A 26,206-nucleotide genomic window follows, 5' to 3' on the forward strand; every position below is an offset into this window, starting at 1 on the left:
CAATGCACAGCCAGTAAAAATTGATCTTTTCATAAACAGAAATTACACTAAATATAAATCGTCCACTCCTTCCCAATGTTTCAAGAATGCATGCTGCGTTTCCTCTTTGAATAGCAATTGAAATTCTTTGCAATAAGTAATAAGTTGAACGCTTTTCCCCTGATGCTTTTTTCATCAACGATCCTTATTTCGTGAGAAATTTCTTTGTTTCTGGACCCATGCAACCTAAAGATTCAAAAGCAAGCGGGGTGCATAAAAAAATTTCTTTAAGTTTTCTATAAAACATAATTGAACAATTTGAAGTAACCAAGAAATGTTTATATTTTAAGCTAAACACAATAAAGGCACTAAATTGTTCCAAAAAATGATAAATTTTATGTTGACTTTCTCAGAATTCAAAAAAATATTCCGCTTTTGTGAGGTTGGCTGTAATTTAGTTGGCACACAAAATAGTCAAAGTGAACTAGGTACATACTGTCATTAGTTTTGTCAACTGAAGATATCTATAGATAGGCATTCACGCCGTAAGTGTGCCTAAAATTTGAATTTTAAGTGAACTATTCGATGAAAAAGTGAACCGAAAAATTAATTTCAACGTTTCATTGTATGGAAACTATGGAAATGACGCTACGTTAGAAAGACCTCCGCACTTTCCATTTTGAATTTCGACCGCACTTACGGCGTCGTTTAATAATCAAAAATTAAACGTTGTAAACTTCAATGACAGTACGTAATAGAAGACTATATTTTTTATTTAACAGCATTTTACATTATTTATAAATAAAATAATTCACGCCGTAAGTGCGTTCCTTTGCCTTTATTGCGAAAAACATTATATACAACTCGACGATAAATGCTTTTTAGGCACACGATGTGTATTGTCACATGCCTGCGGCCTCGAAAGACAATCTACACATCTAGTGCCTAAAAAAGCATTTATCACTCGGTTGTATAAATAACTATTTCGGTTGAATTTTTCATCGCCTCTACTCGTTCTGAATTCTACCAAGTTCTTTGAAGCAAGGCTGTATACTTTGGGGAGGTCACGCAGATCGCCATTTTATTAGATACGCGGGAACACACCTTTTCCATGCAAACAAATTCACCAAAATTGAATTTGTGTGGTGTGTTGAATTTTTTGTATGAGACGTGGTGTGTAACCCGCGTATATGCATCTGCGTGACCTTCCCAAAGTATACAGCCTTGCTTTAAAAGGTGGAATAGATCAATGTCAATGTCGTTTGAGATGTCAAATGAGTTGTCATTTTCACAAAGCTAACCACAATGGAGCTGTCATTCTATGAGGCTAGCTTTGTGAAATTGACAACTCATTTGACACTATTTTGAGAGAAGGAACCGTTACTTGACTCTGACCTATTGTACCAAGAATCGATGGTACATTTCCAATACGTAATAGTAATTTATGCAACTAGATGCAAAAAGTGGTAGTTTTTGTAACTAGATGTGATGTGACATCGTGTGACAAAAATTACAACTTTCGCAACGTGTTGCATACAATTATGGAAAATTACGAATTATCACATTTTCGTTTTGTGTGTGATCTGATATTACTAGTCCCACAGATTCTGGAGCTCGTTCAGGAACTCTTTGTTAAGTTTCACTGGTGAGAATTTTGACACTTCTTTCATATGAAATATGTCAAAATCGTCACTTTGGGTAACGAGTTTTAGTTGCTGAACGAACCCCTGACAGCTGTTATATTGAATGCCATTTTTGAATTTTTTCCCAGTCGAAATTTTCGTCGCACATAACCATTCAATATCAAGACTGTCAAATTTGTGGATCTAGAAATTATGTAGAGTCTGTTGAAAACGAAAATGTGATAATTCGTTAATTTTATTAAGTGTACATCTTTTTTATTCAATTCAAAATTCAAGTCCTGATACTGCGTAAGTCTCGTTATTGCTGCTTTGGAGTTGATGTGTATCCATTACGAAACACTGTATATCCATTATCCAATCATATGGATGAAACCGATGAAACCATATGAAACATATGGTACCTAATCGTGTCTTCACCTGTCACCACTGATATGTTGAATCTAGTCCGTTCTTTTTGTCGCTACCATGCAACACCTGATTGTAGCGCTAAATGTAGCCCGTATTGTATGAAATGGCTAGAAACGATAAAAGAGAATCCAATTAGACAATTTGATAATTTCATTGATAAATCACCGTGCAACATTTGTTGGTAATTGCGAAATGCGCATTTTTTCCTCGTTAATAACAATACCATACACACGAATTGCAATTTAAACTTCGCCAGTGTAATGAAATTCAAGGCCGATAGATGGCAGCCATTTCAATGACTTTGAGCGCTACAACTTTCTAAATGTTTTGATGTCAACACTGAAATGACAATTCGATGACATATTTGAAAGTTCAGTTTAGCGACGGCCAGGCCAGCGACGGTCGCGAAACGGTCCGTAAATCAATAAAAAAAATTCTAATTTCAAAAAAGGCAATCTCACAAAAAGAATAGAAACTTGATATAATTAGTAAAATAAGAAGGGAATTGTGTTACTATTTAGTGTTACGAAGATTGACGTGAACATAAAAATAGTGTGTGTGGCTGGTAAAAAAGATAAATTAAGATTTACGTGGCAAATTTTTGTAATATAATCGTTAGCCAAGATGGCCGCTCTCTGTCCTAATATCTGTCCAGGCATTTCATATGGACTGTCTCAGAGCAATATCAGCAATGCTAATAAAGAAGTTATATTTGTGAAATTAACGGATTCAGCTTATCGAGCCATTGAGGATTACCAGAAGAATCAGGTAAGAACCGATATTTCTCTACCACCGACTTTTTCTTGCCTTCTTCTTCTTTGACTTTTCCTTCGAACAATGTGAACGAAATAGAGTCTGCGACTTTCGTTATCTGTTTTTGTTTCGATTAAAAAAAAAGTACTTCGCTGACGACTTTGAAGACTGTACAATTTTCGTCAATTTATTTATCATATCACAACCATACATCTACTGTACAGTAATATTGCTGCCTATAAACTAAGTTATTTCGCAAACGTCTCGTCACTCGTCGTCAAGGTATTTTGCTACTTTTGAAATAATTTTTTTTTCTTGTCGAGTTTAAAGTTGCAAAAATATATTTTTATCTATAATGGAATGTAAAGCAGTCAGTCTATCTCACATGTGTGTCCAGATTTATTTTATTTTTTTCAGTTCGCACACTCGAGAAAATGATCACCTAGATCACCCATCAATTTTTTTCGTTTTCAGAAATGAGATTTTTTTTATATATTTTGTGTTACAGGTTTTTCTTTCGTTCGTTCGACGATTTTAATCTTCTCTATCTGTTCTTTACTTCGTATTTAGTTGAACAAAATCGGTTGAGGAAAAAGTATATCTCTGCTACTTAAAAAAAACCGAAGAGTGTGAGTGTGCGGTGACGAATGATTTCAGCAACGTGCCGATGCGTTTAAATCGGCTGGTTAAATGTTAATATAAATGTGAAGAAATAGAAAAACGTTTTCCCCAAAGAAAAAAAAATTATTTACGTGAAAGTTTAGTATCTGTGCCGTAATATATTTAGGCCACAAACACTAAAATCAGGAAGCTTTTCTCTTTCGTACAATTCATATATTTTACGTCTGTAATTCCGAACAGCTGTTTCGAGTGCTGAATAGACCATACCCGAAACTGTGTTCAACACGCTATATAGCTACCTGTTTGACAAATTATTTCATTTTCGTTTCTTTCTTTTCAATTTTTATTTCATCAATTTTTTATGTCAACTCATCCGTGTTTTATTTACTGGGTCACGCATTCGTTGATCAAACAACAATCGTCAAAGAGTTTATTGAAACTTGAAATTCAGATTTCAGCTAAATGTTCGCCATATTGCCATAGAAATAGAGAGACAAGCTACGTCAAAATAGATGTAATTTCAAAGCCAGTCGTTTGCGAATCAAACAGCTGTATCCGTAATTGTTTCCTTGAATTAAATCATGCCATTCGTCACCATTTTTTTGTTACCCATTACAATGACCGTCAGTCTTTCAATCAACAAGTACATCTCGATAATTGTATGGAAAAAGAATCCATTCAGAGGTAGTACATTACGCGAGATTTGTGTAAACAGTTGAATCAGCTTGTGATACTAATTTTATCAGCTGGTCATTTAATGTATCCATTCAACTTTCTCTGTCATAAGCTCATTAGATGAATATTTTCCTAGCTCTGTCATCTTTATCGCTTCGTTCAACTAAATTGTAACGTCAATTGGTTGAATGGTTGAAGGTCTATCTATTTTCGTTTAAGCAACAACACTTGGTTTTCCAATTTTATCTGCGGGTGGAGCGCATCTAGTCAATTTCGTATCTCGGAAAATTATCACCAAAAGTGTCTTGAGACACATTAGACTCTAGATTAGACATCGTACGGGTGTTCTGCTAAAACAAAGTTCATTTAGCTCGCAATCGCCCATTTGCCAATTGTACAAAATGTGTACGTACATGAAGCGAAAATGTAGTCTTAATATTTCAATTTTCCATGAAACGAAATATTTTTGCTGTGATTTTCTGTTGCGTCACAGCAAAAAAAAAATTGTTTTCTGTTAAATTTATATTTCTTTCATGTAGATATACAACTTCGTGTGTTGTATCATTGGTTGTTTGGTTGGAAGTATGTATTATATCGCTTTAACATTAAGGTAGATTATATTTGTGGTCTTTGTTTTTCGAAATGCCAATCGATGTGAGGTTGTCTCTGTTTAACGAAGAAAAAAAAAAGTTTTGTACAAATTTTTCGTACATTTTTATTTAACGTAGAAAGGTGTTGTTTGGGGGCTCCACTAATTTTAATACACACAAACGAATCAGAGAGCCAAGAGAGATGTATGTTTCGAGGAAAAAAAAAACAACAACAAAAATCACACACAAAAACCCAACAACAAGTTTTCAATATAAATTATTGCAACAACTTACCGAGTCGCCGATTTAGCACACACCAATAGCAACACTTTTTTTTATTTTCAATATTATGGAAAAATTATTCTGTGTCTCTGTACATATATATATATATATATACAATACGTATGGGATATATATCTATATAAAATGTGAATGATCCGTTGTTGCCAAGTGAATTTTCTTTAATTAGGTGGATGTATATGAAGTTTCTTTTGTCACTCAATCTCAAGAAATTTTGTCTTGATTTAGCTTCTGTGTACACACATTTAAAAGTGTACTTTTGATCGAACCGAATTTCCTTTTCATTTCTTTTGTGAATTTAAAAATAAAAAGTCGGGTCACAAATGAAAGTCAATGACGCACTTAGTGCACGGCATTAATTTCGGTTAGAAAAAGGGCTACATAAATTATACTTGAAATGGAAAGTCGATGACCCATTTGATTTCGTTCTTTCTATTTTTATTTTTCGTTGGTGTTGTTGTTTAATTTGGGAATGGCTTTGTACGAATAGAGCAGGAATTAATGAGGATGAATATTATGTGTTCGTTTTACATTTCCACCTTTGATGAAACAGGAAGGACGTGCTGACCATTGATCTTAAAAAAAAGTTTTTCATTTAATTGAAGAGAACGAATTTAAAATTTGAAGAGAAAGTCTCTCAGATTCACCAAAAAGTTGTCTGATGGATTTTTGTTTTAAATTAACTGAAACAATACTGCCAAGAGTGACAACAGTAAATTTATAGATGTCTGTGCTGTCGTCGAATTGAATTATTTGAATCGATTCCACTTTTCTTGAAAGTCTTGAATGGTTTCGATCAGTTAATTTGATCGAAAATCTGTAAATCACATTTTAGCGACTTTCTATAATCTCTTTTTGAAGTTCTGTTCTGTTGAAAAGCTCTACAAACTCTCACATTCACCGGTGTGATCGTATTGTTATTGTGGCCACCACGACTTACCTTTTAGTAGTGTAAATGTCAATGTAAACGCTCACGTATTCCTTCACTGTTCTTGCTGACAGTCCATTTCTTTTTTAAATTTAATTCAGTGCTCCTTCTCCTAACGACTCTCTTGTTATGCATTAACTGGGCGGTATATTTACCGCTCGATAGACCAATCTCCCAGGAAATACTTTTCCTCGTCAAATGATGCAAGTATTCATTAGACAGTCATCTCTTGCAGTTAAAGTTAGGGTCATCTTCTTGAACGAAGCATAATCTATCGAGAGGCGATGGCATAATAAGAAACCAAATCCAACAAATGTTACTTTTATAGCAAAAAGAAGAGTGTCACAACGTATGAAGTAGTAGATTTTGCACTGAGGATCTGAAAACAATTTAACGAAGTGAAGTAATAGATGAAATGTTCATATCAATGCGTGATGTCTGTAGAAAGTCAAATTGACTTGATTTCATATTCGCAACTGAGTATCTGTGAGTGTGCGGCAGCGTATCTTTATTTCGTGTAAACAAGTCTGATCGTAAACAGTGTTTCAGTAGCACAAAATGCTGAGCTAAACATTGACATCGTAAAAGAAATTAACAAAATTAAATTCGCAAAAATTCAAATATTTCCGTGGTTTGTGTCGCTTGTGGGGCGCTAATTAAGTTAAATTTTATTGTTGAGAGTGTCAACTTGAGACATGTGTTTCCTTCGGTCAAAAAAGTTGTATATCTGTCCTTGTCGAAACATTTCAATTGACTGATAATAGTTGAGACTTTTCACAATTATTCTTGGTGAATCATTGAATTTCTTCGAAAGATTTTATCGTAAAATGAAACTTGTAATGGACGTAATCTACAGCAAATTGCGAGAGCAAATTGCAAGTGTAGCAATGGAAATGATTTTATGGAATTAATTTTGTCAGATAAAACTATGATCGAGCCATGACTTACACAAATGAGACAAAATAAATGATTCGTCAGCATTCCGGAAGGAAATTTATATCTATCCACCCGTCCACCGGTTTTTCTTTAGAAGAAAATGAACTCAAATTAGAAAACATTGAACTCCATCGTTCGTCGAATAGTGTGTTGTTGATTGAACACGTAACGTTACTGAATTCTGTATTCTTGAATTGAAAGTTTTGAATTGTATCTAAGAAACTTTCCCAACAAACTCTGTATCTGGTGTGATGCAATGTCCATCTTACGAATACAATGCCCTATTGTGTAACATCCATCTCCAACACCGACTTTTTTATATGAAACATTACCAATTGTCTCGATAAAATGTATGAAAACCTCTTACATTAATTGTGTCACGCAAAAAGGAGTGGCTTTGACATTTTAATGGAAGTTATGTTGCAGTTCTGCTCTCTTAAGATCATAGTTGAGAAATTCAATTCGCCTTGTCTTCGCATTGTCTAGCCGAAAATAGTTTTTTTGTGGAAATAAATCGAATTTTTCTTGGAATTTTGTCCAGTTTTTCAGTCAATGTGGCTGAATGTTCTGGTTAATGACAATTGTTGTTCTAGAACAGCTTCCCAATTTTTTAGGGGGTTTGAGTCGTCAGTTGCATTAAATAACAGAAATCAACCAATCAGATCAGTTACACCAATGACTCGGCATACATTTTCGTGCTGTTAGAGGAAGAAACTGTATGTATCGATAGTAATCATCAAAACGAGTTGCTCACAATATTATTCAGGAAGTCAATTAATTATTATCGTATCATGGGACGTCTGCATACATGCATACATATCGACACACTGTTCTCGAAGCGTAAAAAAATGAAATAAAACAACATTAGCAAATCAATTTCGAGTTGGACATGCATTGAGGCAACGATTTTGATATTACCATAACACATATACACCCACAAATACCAGTCTCTAAGCCATATTTTATATTCACTCGAACGGTGTCTAGGTACTACTTTTTAAAATGTATTCCAATCCACAACAATATAATGCAAAAGCTGAAGAGAAATAAGTCGAGAAAAAAAGGCACTGAAACACAGAGCTCCACTATACGGCTCATGTACACATAATAGTGCTGCTGTTCCACATAGACTTTCTTTCACTTTTTAATGGCAAAATGAGAGATACAATTTTTATAATAAAATATGTTTTGTAATCATTTTCATATAAATAATAAAATATACTCAAATGCATGAATGTGTATATAGATGTGGTGTGTATGCATATATATATATATAAACAACGACCGGATCATTCAGTTCTCCGTTGGATCGTTGTCGTTGGCTGATTTTCACACTGGTGGTGTTTCAACCGAATTATTTGTACGAAAAAAAGAGATCTCTCGGATATTTTATTGCATTTTTTCTACTCGTTTTTTTTCCATCCACATTTAATTTATGATATTTTTGGCTTCCATATATTTTCCATCTGAACCCGGATATTTAAAAGCGTTAAGTAATAATTCTCAGTGTACTTGACGTGTGTTTAAAAGTCTTATAAATCTTAAATGTATCCAACACCGCAGTCTCCATCGCACGTAATAGTTAATTGATGGATTGCTTCAGTCCCTTTTAATAAAACATTTTGTTGTACACGCCGTAAACCAAACATCGATTCGATTTTAATTGATGTCGGACAAGTTTAATATAATTATCAACAAGATAAGAACGAACGTAAGACGAATAAATAAACAAAAACAGAGGAAAAAAAACAAGTTTATCCCAAATCTAGACCAGACCATTATTATAGCAACTGAAACATGTTATTAACGTAAACCGTTTCGTTATTTTCCCATTTCATTTCAATGGTTGAAATATCTGACGATCAGTATGATCTGAACGAGACCGGCCCATACAAGATTTAAATGCAATAAAACTTAGGGCTTCTTAGTCACACCAAATACCATTGTCAATGAATCACGTTTGAGTTCACCAGTGATTTGAAAATGATTTTAAAATAATTTTCAATCTAGTCTTGGCTCTACTTCATGTCCTTAATGGTTCGAATAGTAGTTTGAAATTGTGAGTTTTTTTTATAGTTGGCGTTTTTAGAGAACAAAACCGGTGTGAGTTTGTGTAGAAGTAGCAAAAATTTGTAAAATATTCCGGGCACCACAAGTAAAATCTATTACTTCAATTGGTTTAAGTAATATGATGAGTTTGATGGAAAATGTTTTAATTTGAACCTCGAACTGAACACCAATTTTCCTATAAAAGTGGAGACGCACCAGAGTACATTGCTTCTTTTTATCAGTTTCGATAAGAGATGATTAACCGTTTAGGAGTTAATCTTTTACCGGTCACTTTCATCCCAATCTCGTTTTCACTTCCACGTGCAACGTCAAGTGTCGTCCCATCAATCATTCTCCGCTGCGATGATGCCAGATAAGGCTTTATTGTCAACAAGTTTGACAAAGAGAAAATAAAGTTTATCTGTCGATGCTAATCGCCACTCATTTTGTACTAATAATCAAAGGTTTCGAAGCCGAAAAATAAAATCGGAATACCTCCAATGGCTTGAACGCTCGTTTCCGTTTTCTTCATTGTGAAGTCATATCTTTGGTGGATTATCTTCTTTTTTTTTACTACGTCTGTGCAGCAACCATAACTTCATATATTCTTCTATTACATTGATTGAAAATGTTACATAAAATTATTTTAATTGACTTGATGGTTAGTTGAAACGAAAAATTGATGAGGAAAAAAACGAGACATAACCTGCCTGTGTCTGAAATGAAATTCTCTTGCGACTATCGAATTGTAACAACAGTTATGTGGCGGTGTACCCACACATTCGGTTTTGTATTAAATTCGGTCAGATGACGACAACGAAAGTCGTGTTCGACAAAAAAAAACCAATTCAAGAACCTTTTCGCAACGAAAATAGTAATCTAATACCTCCGTCAGAGCCTAATCTATGAATATTAATTAACGTAAAGGTTAAGATCAGTCATTCCGCATTAAAAAAAAAACCATTTAAGTTGATTTGCCTCTAAACAATACACTGTCGGAACGTAATGTATACATAGCGTTTCATATAAGAAACGAAAGAGAGATGATATTCATGCCAATGTCAATGATTGCTAATCGTAAATTTTGTGCATGCCTACAGTAACGATTTTTTTTGTAGTATTTGTAAATTCGAAACAATAAAAAAAAACGTGCAATGACGACCGTACACTGCGTGTGTATAAGATGGATGTCTAAACAAATATACAGAGGTTGAAATTATATGTGCGGTAATTGGAGAAGAAGAAGAAAAAATTTAATTTTAGTTCATAGACTCTTGTTTACGGTTGTATTTTGCAGTGAAGGATTGTCTGTATTCGGAATATACTTCTTTTTTACACACACCGATCATATTTGGAGTTACAACGGAAAGCCATTCAAAATCATAGTTTTTTCTACCTCTCACTTATATACAGAAAATTTGGCAGCTTAAATTAAAGGAACTTTCGATGAATCGTAAAATTTGGCAAATTGCTTTGAATGGTAGATATTAACGATCAAAGTTTTGGACATGACGTCGTAACGGGAAGTAGTTTTTCATTTCAACGTTTCAGCATATTTCGACGTGAGGATCAATTTTTTATGCTGTGAGCGTACTCAATAAATCACGGTTATGATTTATAATACCGTACCATCGCTATGTTACAGCTGCAATTACTTTCACCTACAGTGTAAACGATCAGTTTTTTTTTCGGTTTTTTACTAAGCTCTGCACAAAGAAAAACTTATGTTCGTTCGACTGCTCTCCAAGCGAATCTCGTTGCATATTCTAAAAATTGGTTTTTAATCCAAAACAACATTAAACTTTCACAGAGAGTAATCGTAATGATTCTGTTATCGAATCTGTTACTTCATTTGTTATGAATTCTTTCGAAACAATAAAACAAAATCTTGTACTTCATATGTTTCAACATATATTTTGGTATATAAAGCGACATTAAATAGAGATCATTGCTTATTTTTGTCGCCGTTGTTGATAACAGATGATTTAATTTAACCGTTGTTGATAGCATCACTTTGTTTAATTCCCTATGCAGATGTCGATCCGTCTGTCTATCGAAACCCGTCCAATATCAAGATTAAAGTCATGAAAATTAAGTCGCATCATTTTTCTTATTTCAATTCAATGGATCCTAAAGATGATATCGATGAATCGCCCATAAAATTAGTTTTAATGTCAAAAATACATTTATGTCACGGACGTTACCTACATAAATATTGTGTGACATTTGTAACATTTTATCAAGATTTCATCTCCTGCAGTTTGTGTTGTTGCTATTGAGTCCATTTAATGGTTGGAAATTTACAATCCATAAATGCTTCCGACTTTGGAGTTTTGTGATTTTTCCATTGACAAATCTTCCATTAACGTGATTATAAATCGACTTTCATTTATTACTGAAACCATTTGAATAATTACGATCCGAACACATGGGTCAATATCAGCTAGACGAAAAACATCAGTGTGATAACTCTCTACCTATATTAATAATACCGAACATACGTTCGGCGTAATGCTTATCCATATTCGAATAAATGAAAATTTTTATAAATCCTGCTTAAATGTTATCGACAAACTTTCATGTGATAATGAGATATGAAATGGAAATAATGACTGCCAGCTGATAACGAGAATGAAATGAATTTTTTATTTACATCGGTGTAGCAAATATTGTAATTGTTACTGTTCACTGTGCACAAAGGCAATCCATATTAAAATACACACACAGATACACAACCGATGTACTCTTAACGAATTCAGTTTTTCTATCTTATCAGTTGCAAGATGACAGTATGTAATTGTAAACTGAACATCGGTTCAAAACAGAATTAAAAATGTAAATTTCATTATATATGGGGAAAACCTACAGATTTAGGTTCGAATGGACTCATTGTATAAACAAATAAATCTAATGCAATAGCCGACCTTCGTTACTTTGTCGTATTTTCCATTATTATTATTGCTGTTGTTGTTGCTGTTGAATTAATTGATTTAAAAGAATGTTGCCATTATGTCCGTAAAACGTGAATACATTTTGCAGCAAGCAATTAATTTGCGTTTTTTTCTCCGAAGGAAAAAAAAAATTCTTTCCATCTTCACAGCATAGTCATTATGAATGCCGTGTCGACGGATATAATTACTGCACGGCGAGACATTTATTGTGTTAAGTACTGGTTAAAGGGCTTAATAAAGAGAAAACTAATTGTGATGGTAAAGAGGTTCAGTTCTAAAGCGTAAACGGTGTAAGACATATTTAACTCGATAATTCTTGCCCAGGTAAAACAAATTCATTTTTACCGAACGCACAATGTGACCTTACCATATAAATATTAAAATGATCGATTAAACACCTACGACTACGAATGATTTTTCGGAATACAACAAAAGATGACTCATTGTTTGAGTTAGTGAGTAGACATTAACGGATGTAAATAAAACGAGAACAGAGACGTACACCAGATAGATAACAATCAATCACGACATTCAAATTGCTTAGCAATGGTCATAAAATGTTTGCTTACCTCTGCTAAAAAGGTAGTTAAATCAGGTTGTGTCGTTCTAAAAGTTCTAATCCGATATTGTGCTATTCTACAGCCTTGTATATATAACCGATTCAAACGTGTACGGTGTAAAGTTACGTTCATGAAGCCCTATGTTGTAATTGAATGAATAGATGGATGAATGGAAAACAAGATAAACATTCAACATCGTCAATGAATAAAATGGAATCACTTGTAAATATCATCCACATCACATCGGATCGACTTAATGAAATTAAAACTTTTTTTTTTGTGTTCAAATGGTTTAGGGTTTTTGTGTGTGTATTTCGGATGGTTTAAAGGCGCATCCAACACATTACAGAATTAGCATGGCGGTATTTGACTGTGATGATTTAATTTTGGGACTCACCGTCACAGTAAATCCTGCCATAAATCATCGATGAGTTTTGCTTTGTGTGCATTTTTGAACGAAAACTCATAAAAAATGAACAAAAATTTGTTTGTTTATTGATGACAAACAACTTAACGATTCATATAGTTCAGTATACATAGGAACTCGGGGATACGAGTCAGCTTAGACTGACACCGTCATTTGTAATTTTATTTCGTCTTCTTTTCGAACCTTTTGTGTTGTTGCGCCTTTTCACGAATTCACCGTATAACTGTGAAGTTATTTAGAGTGTGTCGAAACAGACTTATATCAAAGAGAAGAAAATAAAAAAAAAAACCCGAAAGAATATATTTTCAATCTGAGCGATGTACATGTCAGCATTATTTCAATTCAATTTAATTGCTTGAATCTTTGTGTAAAAGTGTTTCGATGATTCATATTAGCCGCTCACCTGTGTGTTCATCTATTTTTGGAGTTTATTTTTAGATAAAAAAAAAACATTTGTATATTATAACGTCGCTGGTCCGTTGAATGGGGAAGTCATAAGTATCCGAGATAAAATTTAAAAGAAAAATCTTCTGTCGACTTTGAACATCTTTGTTTCGCAGCGATTGTATTTTTTAAAGGACGTTCGTCTCATCGAATAGATCGAAGAAAAAAAAATCGTTTCTTTTGACCCATAAATAGTTACGCACTGACTGTCAAGGTCAAAATATTTACCAGTAGGCCTCTTTCAATAAAGCTGATTTTATTCGATTCAAAAGCTCTCACAGTATTTGAACGAATTACTTCTTGACCCAGTTTTTTATTTTAAATGTTAATGAGCTACTACTCTATTTGAAGAAAACAAGGTGTTGTAGTCGGCATTAAGTGTGACAACATTTTCAATTTGTTTTGCATAAATTCCGAAACTTTCCTTACATTGTTGCTTCGCAAACAGTATCATCCGACTCACAAAATTTAATAAATTATTATTAACCATCGCTCGAATATTGGAATCACTCCAACAAAACTTAATATGAACGAATCTTATGTTCCTTAATGACAGGGACTTACACTACAACAAGCTGTGGTCTCTGCATTTTGAACATTAAAAAAATTGCCTGTGTGTCAGAATGTCAAACATTAATCCATTTTCGAGCTGAACTGACTCTGCATTTGAGTTGAAATTTTTTTTTTTGTTGTGAAATGCATTTGTCTTCTGATGTCGGGATCTTGAGCCTCATTCTGTTAAATAAAATGAAACTTTGGTGGCAATGTTTACAGTATCCAATTAAGTTGTACACAAACCCGTAACAATTATCGTGACAAAAAAAGGTGACAACAACAACAATTCCTGTCAGCATAAAGATACAACTTCGGAGGAGTAGAAAAAAAGCCGCACAGCCCATATCAAATCAAAGTGACTAATTTCAACATAAATTTTCTGATCACGCATCAAATAAATGCTTTTCTATTGAGCCTAATCTCAAGAACCTGACTGACACCCATGTCTAATCAACTTTTAAAAAAAAGTTTATTTCAAAACCGATATATTCGTTGGATTTTTGTTTCCATTTTGCATGATATCAGAAACGGTTTTTTTTTCGGTTAAACATTTCCAACATTTTATTTACATTTTTAATTACGTTATTATGTTAAATTTGTTCAATAATTTATGGATACACGAACTTAATAAAATTGTGTGTTCACGCGCGTGTGTATTGTGAGAGAGACTGTTTCGATGTTTCTTATGTTGGTAGATTTTCGGTTTTTTCTTTGAGCAAACGTCTGATATGAAAGTTGCATTCATTGCCTTTACGGAGTTCCATAAAACGGACCACGAAAAATGAATATTTGACAAGTCTCTTAAACCCAAAGGGAAACTTGTCAATCGTAAAAGTCGCATGTTTCAAACGAAACCTTCGATATATCAGTCTTTTACTTGCTACTCGGAAGCAACAAGAACGCTTAAATGAGAGACAAAGAAAACTGAAACCGTAAAAAACACAACAAAACACAAGAAACGCAATCACTAACAAGGTGAAACCAGAATACCAAGACCAAAATCAGGGAAATTTGAAGAGACGTAATGCATTTGGCATCAAAGAGATAAGCTGTTTCGGCCTCAGGTTGCAGTAATGGCCCTAGGTCAGCGTTTTAATAACAGTATTTTACTTGCCACCCGAAGGTGACAAGAACACTCTTTTGAACACCCTCCGACGATGAACTTCTCGTCAAAAGCAATAAAAAAGATGAAATTCCGCCATATTAAACTAGCTCCGAGGATCATCAAGAGCAATGCGAATCAGATTATAACGAATCTAAAAGATAAGAGAGGAAGCAGTGGGAAGATTAATACGATTTTCACCGTGAGTTGCAACGATTGTGAGTTTAATACTCGGATCAGCGCTATTGACTTAGACGTCGAGAGAACGATTTCACATCATATGCAGAACAGTGATTCCGACATGCACGGACACTTCTCTCACAGTGGACATACTTTTGAAGTAAAAAATGAGGTTCAATTAAGGAGTAAGTTCGAGTTAAAATTAGCCTTGAATGCGTTGCAGAAGGTTTAGAGTTGGCTCGGAGTTAATTTTTCGTTTTCGATTTTGCTTTCTGATCGCAATTGCCTTTGACTGTTTTCCTGTATTAAAAGAATTTTCATTTGAGTTGGTTGGTCTTTGTTTTTACGTTGGAATTCGAGTAGTTGGAGAGTTGCTCGGTATCTGGCCTTTGGTGAAGGATTTACACCTGACAGGATGAAGGTGAAGGTACGTGTTGAATTTGTGTTTTCTTATGGCTGAACTGTTGCGGATGAGAGAAGTGAATTTTGTTAGAACTATGACCGGTTGCTTTCTTGCCAAGCCCTTTTGGTCACACGGTTTTCATTCCCACTAATTGTACTTGTTGTGACTAATAAGTCAAAGAAATTCAGGTATGACGTTTTACCAGTTCACAAACGATCATATGCCCGCTGTCTTGCTAAAAGGTGCAGTAACAAGCAACTGATGATGGTCAGACCACGCTGACCTAGGGCCATTACTGCAACCTGAGGCCGAAACAGCTTATCTCTTCGATAATTTCCCTGATTTTGGTCTTGGTATTCTGGTTTCACCTTGTTAGTGATTGCGTTTCTTGCGTTTTGTTGTGTTTTTTACGGATTCAGTTTTCTTTGTCTCTCATTTAAGCGTTCTTGTTGCTTCCGAGTAGCAAGTAAAAGACTGATATATCGTGAAGCGACATAATTATAAATCTATTACTTCCATTGTTTAACGTGTCGCCTTCGCCTTCGCCTAGTGTATAGACTGATCAATTTCAGGCAAAATACAAATCTTTTTGTACTCTTTTATATGAACGACATAAGAGGATATGCTTACTTTTGTCATCGTTGTCGATAAAAGAGGTGACTAGCCATTAGTAAAAGATTGTGTTAAATGTTCCAATTTCCCGAATCGCTACAAACCAAAATTTCTGTTAAATCTAAACCTTGAAAATTATTATCGAACACAATGCAGTCCAGTCTGTGCACACAATGGTCTGCACGTAGAAGAAAATGCTTCGACGTACATTGTAACATTTTGTTTTATATGGTTTCATTCAACGCTAAGATGCCACTGTATGTGTCACAATACCCCTTTGAAAGATTAAATTCAATAGATTACAAAAAGACCTTTTCAAACGTAAATTCACTATCCGATTCGTATAGCAACAAGTTACAAGTTACTTAACTTTGTCAACAACAATGTATATAATACTTATCGAACAATTATTGTCATCAATTGTACAGCAAGGTCATTCAACTACAGCTACTACAAGGGGGACCCATTTATTCTCAGAATATATTTAGAGAGAAAAAAATATAGAAAAATCATTTTACCTTATGTACCGAAAAAAACGCACATGTGTGGCAAAATGTTGTCGATAAATTACACTAAACTCATATGGCGTACACACAAACTAAACATGAAATGTAACACAGCACACTATGTCGCTGCCACTATGTGTACACATATGCGGTAGTGTATTTTGTTACATTCGTCACCAATTACATCAAAAGTAGATCATTTCCGTGATACAATTTTTTTTATTATTATTATTTTCAACCGTACAATCGTCTGGTATTTGATAAATTTGTCGTGTTATATTTTGTCTTTATTTTCCTTCGGTTACATCGTCCGCCGGTGCACTGCACCAACAGCCACGGTCTCATGAACTCAGTTCAATCAGTTTATTTTCATGCCAAAATATTGGAACGAATGGATTATGCGGATCGTTTGTCAATCAAAACGGTGTATGGAGGGCAATTTATGACGCGTCTGTGCAACAGAGATTAGTATTCGCTGTATCGGTTTCGATTCAATATCGTTAAGACTGTTAAAACAAATAAAAATCGTATCCCAGACTGTTGCAACACTATCGTCACTGAATCTTCTTAATCTGCGATCATCATCAATTATCAGGTTGATCTGAGAATGTTGAATGATCGAAAAAATGTTTTTCTCTCATCCGTCACAAAATGATAGATCGGAGATTCTTTCAGCGATACTTAATTGAAAACAACAAATTCAAAACCACAACAACAACAACGCCAGCAACAAATTCTAAGAAATCAGGCTCTTGATTCTCGCATTTGACTTAAAGTCGATATACTTTCAGCATTTTGTATATTATGTGTATTGTAGACACTGACAGAAATATAATTTAAAATCTGAGACAAAACTTGTTTTATTCAATTTTTTTTTGTTTCGTCAAAATGACCTTTAAGGAACATAATAAACAAGACACACATACCATTCCCTACAGTATATTAGCGTCAATGTTGTGTAAATTGCTTTCATTTATTTATTTTTTTATTATTTGATTTTACGTGTGTTTGTTGTCTTTTTCGTTACATTTAAATGAGTATTTCATATTCGAATCATCAGACACCATTTTGGGATTTTATATCAATTTGTTGTTGTTGTTGCTGCTGCTGTTCGTTTCTTTTCGTATGTAGTTTTGTCGTCTTGTTTGCGTACATGATTTGTATCTGTTTTTAATTAGCCACCATTTTGTTTGTGGTGAATATCAAGAAAATTTCGATCTTATGAAGGGCAATGAAAAAAAAAGAACGCAAATTTGTCATGATTAACTCATTCTACACGTAACGACGATCATGTTTGTGGTTTATTATATTTGTAGCTATCCACTTTGATGGTAGAAGTCGTTTCCACCAATTTTCAATGAACATTATCTGATTGAAATAATTATATTATTCGACACCGGACATTGTTTCAGCTCTTTTGTGTATTATACACGTATCTGGAGATGTTTTAGTTGTGTTAGTGGTTCTCCTTGCTCTTTAATAAGTCAACCAGTGACCTATGATATTATAAAGAAATTATTTTATTTCTTTATTCCATCAGTCTCATTAATTAGTTTTTAATTACTCTACTGCTATGTCGCATTATTAAGCATTCGACAATCGGTTTTTGTTTTTCTAACATCTGACATTGATGCAATTCAACGAATTGATTAATCCAGCAATTCGTTTTTCGTTCGGAACCTAGCTGGTTATGCTATACAAGGTCTATATAACGCACAATTGTTTCGATACTCGATCACATCTTAAGTGGATATGGACTTCGATCAGAAAATTTCCAATATTTCAACACACAACTATACAACAAACGAAACTGTTATCAAACCGAAACGAAAACTATGTTTTTGTTGGGTTACAGTAAACAATAAACATGACTCGACGTTTCAAGTGTAGTGTAACAATAAATTGTTGGCACAAAAACGTTTTATTCGGTAATTGTTTACCGACCAAATTCCCAACGCAAATATTGTGATTAAACCTCTGCGTTTATATTTCGAGAGACACACAAATTTTCACATACCTCCTACGTACAAGTTCCACTCTCACGTTGTTGTTTTTTTTTTTCGACAATCCTCCATCATTAATAATGTTTAACATCATTGTCAATTCGCTTCAGAAAAGATCCCAGCGAAAAGTGATATAAGCTCCGTGTGGTGACAACGTACTTTGTAATGGCTTTGTCAATGTTCTGATAATACCGTAAATCGTTTCTTCCACTTAACTTGATGAACCCTTTCAATTGTTGGTCCTTTTTTTATGATGGCAAACATTTTGTCGACATGACGGTATCCTTGGTGATGTGATATTGGCAAAGGAATTTTATCTTTCATTGAAACATCTTGTTAGAGGAAAAAATTGCTTTTTAATATCCAGCAGTACGTTGAGTGCGGGGGCGGTGGTTAATTATTGTTTCTTTCTATGGATTCGAGTTATTTAGCAACGAAAATAAAAATTGAAGCAACGGAAATAGACTACGGGTCACGTTCGCTTTTATTTTTAATCGAGAAACGTTTCTTTATTCAATTAATTATTGTTCGTTTAATTGAATTGCAATTAGCTCCAAAAACGTACAACTTAATTACAATTTTCTGTGACATAAACACAGTTCGGCTATTGTAAGATTAGACATTAAAATTCCTACAAATTAACTCACATCTTACATAAACACTCTGAATATCAAACGAGAGATGTCAGATTTTACTGAGTGAAAGAAGATGGTGTGGAACACAAGTATGCGAAATGAAATAGATCGCTGTTGAAATACATGCACACTGCACAGGCAGTACTAATAATGTGGACTTCCTTCTTAATTTCGTTCAGAGATTTTTCATTTATTCGTAACAAATCTGGCAAATGTATCGTAATTTAATCATCGACTCTACTACTTCTTTTGTTGAAAGTGGCGCTAATTACTTCATTCAAAATCTATTACTTCATTAGTTTTATCATCGATTTTACTATATATTGGAAAACACTTGACATAGTTTGTCGCTTTCTTTTGTCGTTGAAGTTGATAGCAGATGAGTACGACTAATACTGCGTAATTTCTCTAATAACCGTCGAGCAGTCTAGCCTTAATCGTATTACTCCGCATAGTATCAATCGATTTTGGGTAACGTACACATGCACATCAATTTAGTTTTTACACTGATAAAAAAATTTACGTCCAGTATGTATGAAATGGCTGGCAGACAGCTTCATTTCTGCCTTACTTCGGATATGTATATTCCAACGTCTGACATGTATATCCAACGTCTGACATGTATATCGTACATGTCCGACGTATAGTCATACGTACTGCTCGTGACTATTCTTGTCACTTGTATGTTTATACGTCAAACATGTACGATATACTTGCCAGACGTTGGAATATATACATATCCGAAGTAAGGCAGAAATGAAGCTGTCTGCCAGCCATTTCATACATACTGGATGTATGTTGACGAATTTTTTTTATCAGTGCACAAGTGATAATGGTGTTAACTAACGCATGACTAAGTCGTACACCGGAAAATGTGTCTAACAACAATTCTGATAATATTTTCGCATTCGGCAGGTATATCATTTCGGCAGATAAAAATTCTAAAATATTCAAATACAGTTGTTATGAAAGCAATTAACACGTATACACCAACTGATAAATTCGAATTTGAATTATTATCGAGATAATCAATTGGTATTGTAATAAAAAATCATATTGACTCGTCTATAATGTGACACCAATTCCATTCTCGTTGTTCCAATTAATTATATTTATGATATTGAACACATGCTGTATGTAATATACATACAGCAGAGGAAGAAGAAGAAGAAGAAGAAAAAAACTATAAAATAAAAATCGAAAGTCACCTACTAACCTACCTTTTCAGCTAAATGTCGCACGACAAATAAATAAATAAAAAATTTGGTGTTCTAATTCCAAACATAATCAGTCAAACACGACTTAAATAATAAAACCGAAAATTTGGCTAAAAATAGAAAAAAAACACAATGCCACACTCTTCTAATTTTATTTTGATTGCCGGCGGTAGATTTCTAACATGACGGGTAGAAATTCTGTAGTTTTCTTTCGTGCTTTTCGATTTTCACATTTTATATACTACCATGGTCGCATTTTCTTGTCTACGGTTTTCATTTCAATTTCAAGCCCGGCTTTATTTAGAAATTTCTATTCCGTAAATCACTTGTCGTAGGCAGTGATGGAATGGGGTCTAGAATAACATTTATGGCACAGCTGCTAGAATGGGGTGTGTTTATTCTTAGAAAAAAAATGTATTTATGTAGCGGAAATCTCATGTTCTTACGTTACCTCCAATTGTCGCTGGAGTTTTAGTTGAGGAATTATCGACTTCGGTAAAATCTGTAAAATCCCAAGCTGTGTCATGTTAAGTATGTGCAGACCTATTACCGAAAATGTGGAAAAAAATTCAATGTAAATAAACATAAACCTATCACGTCAATTCCCAGTACTGCAAACCATCCAACAAAAATTCGCAAGTGTTCGCTAGATGTTTTCGATTAAGTATGTAATGCACCTACGCACATAACATTCTCACAATTTTTTTCTTTCTGTAATATTTGAACAAAAAACGATGTTCGTATTCGGGATGTGCCATTTTCACCAACTTTTTTTCTTAAGTCTTAAGTTCAGTTAAACGCGGAATGGATCAAAATCGCCTAGTTACATGTTACATTGAGCATTTTAATGGAAACGTTCGTCTGTTGAAGTACCTTGAACTAAATAGTAAATGAAACAATGGGAATTGACATGAAAATTTCGTTTCGACTGATATTGAAGGTGATATATACCTGTTGATTTCAGTGAATATGTACAGCAAAGTCATTCAAGAAGACTATTCTATGTTATAATTCCGGTCTTCTGCGTTTAAAAAATCGGATAAGCTTTCAGACAATAAATTGATGTTGATGCTTTTCAAAGGAATATGCTTGATTCGTCGCTTTTCAACTAAATGGCGAATAATTTTACCTACGTCAAAAGCTCAAAACTTGTTATACTCAAAATATATCCGTACCATAGTCCACAATAAAATTGTGGCTGTGTAATTGAACGTCTACTTCCACGAAATAACAAGCAAAAACATCGATTTTCAATGAGAAAATCACACTGAATAAAAAAAAACTCCATTCCTCGCTCCATTCACACAAAGACAATTTTATAGAACTTATAAAATAATAATGAAAGTCGAAATTTGTCTGTTTAAAATGTTATATAAAGTGTTGTGTATTTAAAAACCTCGTTGATATACAAGTTTTGTGCAACTTTTAAAATAGCATTACGATGAATTACATTCATTCGTTCAGTTTTATTTTAACGTGAAGAGAAATATGTCTATATGTGTCTACAGCGCTGGTGTTGGTGATATAATCGGTGTATGTAAATTGTAAATATAAAATCAATAAGAAGCACTCACACACCGATATACACTCGGTTTCCAACTTAAAGAAATATAATAAAATGTAGACATCACATCGAATGCGAAAAAAAAACCAACTAGAGAAAAAATACAATTTTTTTCTCCTTCTTATATTGCCCACACAAGACACAATGATCTTAAGTGAATGTCAGAGAGAGAAATATCAATTCACAGATATGGCTCGAACACGGCCAGCTAGGAAATTTTGGAGTAGCTTTCTGTAAATTATAGCACCAAGCTCGATTCGGTATTTTTTTTATGAACGAGGAAAAGTGAAAGAAATCCGTCCACGTGATAGTTCACATGTTATGTGTGTGCGCGTTGCATTTTACAGGTCTGAAGAAAATCATTTTTTGGGTCATTTAATTGGTTATACAATCAAATATGGTCGCTGGGTGTCAGTTTCGTCTGACATTGTTTCCATGCATGATTACAGAGGATAATACAAGGACAGAATTGTTAGTCATATCCAATTAGATCATAGACCATTATTGCAGGGAAATCTAATGCTACCACTCTAAATACGGACTTAAAAACCGCCAACATGTCACCATACTCACTAATCTGTAACTGAACGCTCTGCCATATGAACGAAGCTATAAATTAAATTTTAAACATGTTGCACATGATTCACTTATAACTAGAAAATCCCACCTCAATCCTCAAAATAACATCGGGTTTTTTTTTGTTTTCAATTTAAATTTCATTTATCGGTAACAGTGTTCAAGTACAATATTCAATTCATATGATTATCGATGCGCATTTGAAATGATCACCTGTGTGCTCGCTTTGTGCATACCATGTAGCTTTTTCCTCGAATGTCATATGGTGATGTAAACTATGTGTGTTTGTTATGCATACATATATAGTGTTCATGCATAATAATATACTCAATAGATGCAAACATGTTCGAATAATACGAAATTCATTAAAATACGAAAAAGAAATTGTTTTTAAAAGCTCGAACCCAACTTCAGAACGGTCTCTTGTGCAATATATAATTAGAAATTTTTCGTTATTATTGTTATTTACATTTTATATGTACGACAGAGACTGGATACATTGGTATAATGTGAATCTATTTTCTCGTAAACCAGTTTTTTTTTCCTCTCTACTAAGTAACTGGAGTGAGTTAATTTTAGTTGGTTAATTTCATTTTCTTGATTCGAAAAAAAAATCCTTAGCACAGCATCATACCAATTGAAACGTCTCGTCTTGATAAGTTGTAGGCAATTCATTTGAAAAGAACTAAGAAAATCGTAGAACGTTTATTCAATTTTAAAAAGTTACTAGCAAAACAATTTGCAAGAAAAACACCGTGCTAGTCCAGTAGCACAGGACTGAGCGATCTGTGACTCGTTGGGAAGATACTATTTTCATTTCGTTGTTTAATGCCTGTTCCTTTTTTTAAACGCAGCTGATTTTATCAAGGGATTGATACAATGTATTCGCCGAGTTTACATTTTTCGCATCCGAATATGAATTTACCAGTCTAAAAATAAAGATCAGAGTTGCACCGTTTCAATATGATGAGATACCGCGATACCGCAAATAATAACCATGAACGCCTAGACTATTTACTAAAAATGAAATCGGTTTGTGTTGCGTTAAATGTGCGAAAATATTTGATTTTTTTTTTTTGTTTGAATGAAAATTCTTGACGACTTCACTTCTCATTTTAATTCAATTTATTTCGTATTTGTTCAGAAATCCTGTTTTGTGTCAACCAGTGTCTCGGAACAAACAAAATTTTATTTGCATGAGATTTATTGAGTAATTATACAAGTAAATACATGAAGCGATTAAGCTTGTTACACATAATAAGAATGTTTCAGGGTAAAATCACGTTCCACTTTGTTTTGTGGGGGCTGAGCGTCGTAACTACATTATAATTAGCTAAATTTCAATTATGCACACTTTACGGAATTAAATTGAAAAGAGCGCATTTAATAGCAGGCAGGCAGGCAGAAAAAAAGCGCTGAACAGAGAAAATTCATCTCGATTCCGCATTCATCCCACTTTTGTTATTTACTCATTCGCTCGAATATTATGTGGGTTATTAATACATATTCAATGGAACACATCCATTTGAAAAACTAAAAGAACAAAATACCAGCAAATTGTATTTTAAATGGCATCGGTTTGCAGAACATGTGGAAATTGTAATTCAAATTTTTGTTTATTTTTTTTTCTCTTAACGTAATGGAAGACTTCTTTTTTTGATGACAAGAAACTGCGCAATTTAGCAAAGTATTTAGGTACTACGTCAAGGTCCTATTACTGTTGATAAGTAAATTTATTCGTTTGTGAGGTTTTGATAAAAATAGAAGAGTGAAATGGGTGATGAGGTCGCCATCAAGACGAAAAACGTGAAAATACTTCCAAATGATTCTTAACACACTGATGGTAATTGCGGCTCGCCGAATTTTGGCTCACTCGATTGTTGTTAGGGAGTAAGACCATACCCCTCCAAAAAAATTATTTTTATTATTTGAGGTACTTCGTAACGGAAATCCAGGGAGCCCAAATTCGGGCTAAATTGCAGTTTAGTGGAACAGCCCCGATTTGGATGAAAGTGGATGGTATCGACAGTGGGAGGTCTCCTGATGACGAAACAACAAGATTTGGGGCGCGGAAGCCCCTTCCATGGCCGCCAGGGCAATACAAAGTTTTCACACTTTTTCGAATTTTCGCGTGTTTCTTTGACGGAATCGACAGTAGAAGGTTCACTGATAACAAAACAACAAGAATTGACGCGCAAGAGCTCCTTTCAAAGGTGCCTTGCCTCTCAGAAGAAATTATCCTTGTACGAAATGCCGAGGACTTCATTGTGCCCTACAAAATAACTTCATTTTCCTTGTACGAAATACCGAAGACTAAAGTTTACGACGCAAAAAGACAACAACGAAAACAACAACGAAAGACGAAGAACCCTCTACTGCCACCGACTCAGAGACGGAAGAAGAATATAATGACTGCAATTAAATACATACGTAATTTCATTGCAACAAAGGCATCAGTACATAAAAAACACAAAAAATGACGCTTCCCTAAAAAAACGCAAAAATTCTCCCTGGCGGCCAGGGAGAGGCTATTGCTTCCTAATTCTTGTTGTTTTGCCATCATTGGACCTTCTACTGTCGATTCCATCAAAAAAACACGCGAAAATTCGTGTGAAAACTTTATATTGCCCTGGCGGCCATGGACGGGGCTTCCGCGCCCCAAATCTTGTTGTTTCGTCATCAGGGGACCTTCCCCTGTCGATCTCACCCACTTTCGTCCAAATCGGGGTTGTTCCACTAAACTGCAATTTTGCCCTGAATATATCTTTCTGAAAGCATTCGCACACCAGAAACAATAACTAGTTCCACTTGTAGCCTGGACTAGTCGACGAAACTTTATCGAGTATAGGTTTTCTCAATGAACGCCAGCAACAAAAAATCTCATTTTTCTTTTCGAAATTCAACCATATCATATCGCTTTACCCGAGGAGAGGTGTGTGTGCCTGTAGACTGACTTTGTATACGTACAATCAACGACCGATATTTTAATGTATTAACTGTAAAAATTGTTATTGAACACGCGTTTTCTCTTTAATAAAAATTACAAACGAGTAACATTGGCATGAACAGATTTTGTGAGTTTTTCTTTCATTTTATAATTTATGGATTTTGTTGCAATTTTTTTTTTTCATTTAGTAAGAAGTGATGACTTCTGTTTTCTCCATTTCATTTAAATTGTTTATTGCTGCAGTGGATCACTGGTTAGCAATATGATAAGATATTTTGCTGACAATTCGATTTATTTGTATCGAATTATCTGATCGTTTCAATGTTCACCTCCACACAAACGAACAGTTTCACTATACCAATTCAAATTCCACCATCTCGGACGCATTTTCAGAATGAATTGAATAATGAAGCCATAATCGATTACGGCAGCGCACAAGTTACGTTACAAAATGTAACAATCAAGATCATTACCGGAAGACATTAATTTTTTTGTTTTGTTTAGAGCGGGCGGTTGATTTTATATATATGGCACAGAATTCCGTTCAAATATAGTTCATATATCGCAATGACGAACCCAATTCAATTTTTTTTTAAATTTAATCATTTTCCTAATAAAGACTGGTGAAAATAGTGCAAATAA

At 34.1% G+C, this 26,206-nt stretch overlaps 1 protein-coding gene across 4 annotated transcripts in view; it reads left to right on the forward strand.

Moving 5' to 3' along the window:
• Positions 1–2,376: 2,376 nt before the first annotated feature.
• LOC119066517 (RNA polymerase II elongation factor ELL2) overlaps positions 2,377–26,206 on the forward strand; it is a 60,167-nt gene continuing 36,337 nt past the window's right edge. For 3 of the 4 annotated variants that reach the window (XM_037169030.1, XM_037169033.1, XM_037169034.1), the window contains exon 1: positions 2,388–2,798. In XM_037169030.1, coding sequence (XP_037024925.1) covers positions 2,655–2,798 — 144 coding nt within the window. In that variant the 5' untranslated portion in view covers positions 2,388–2,654. Of the gene's footprint in view, positions 2,799–26,206 lie in introns of all 4 variants that reach the window. The other variant, XM_037169031.1, reaches the window with a different exon arrangement.

Source organism: Bradysia coprophila, chromosome IV, assembly GCF_014529535.1.
Source record: "Bradysia coprophila strain Holo2 chromosome IV, BU_Bcop_v1, whole genome shotgun sequence".
In the NCBI taxonomy this organism is placed as follows: domain Eukaryota; kingdom Metazoa; phylum Arthropoda; class Insecta; order Diptera; family Sciaridae; genus Bradysia; species Bradysia coprophila.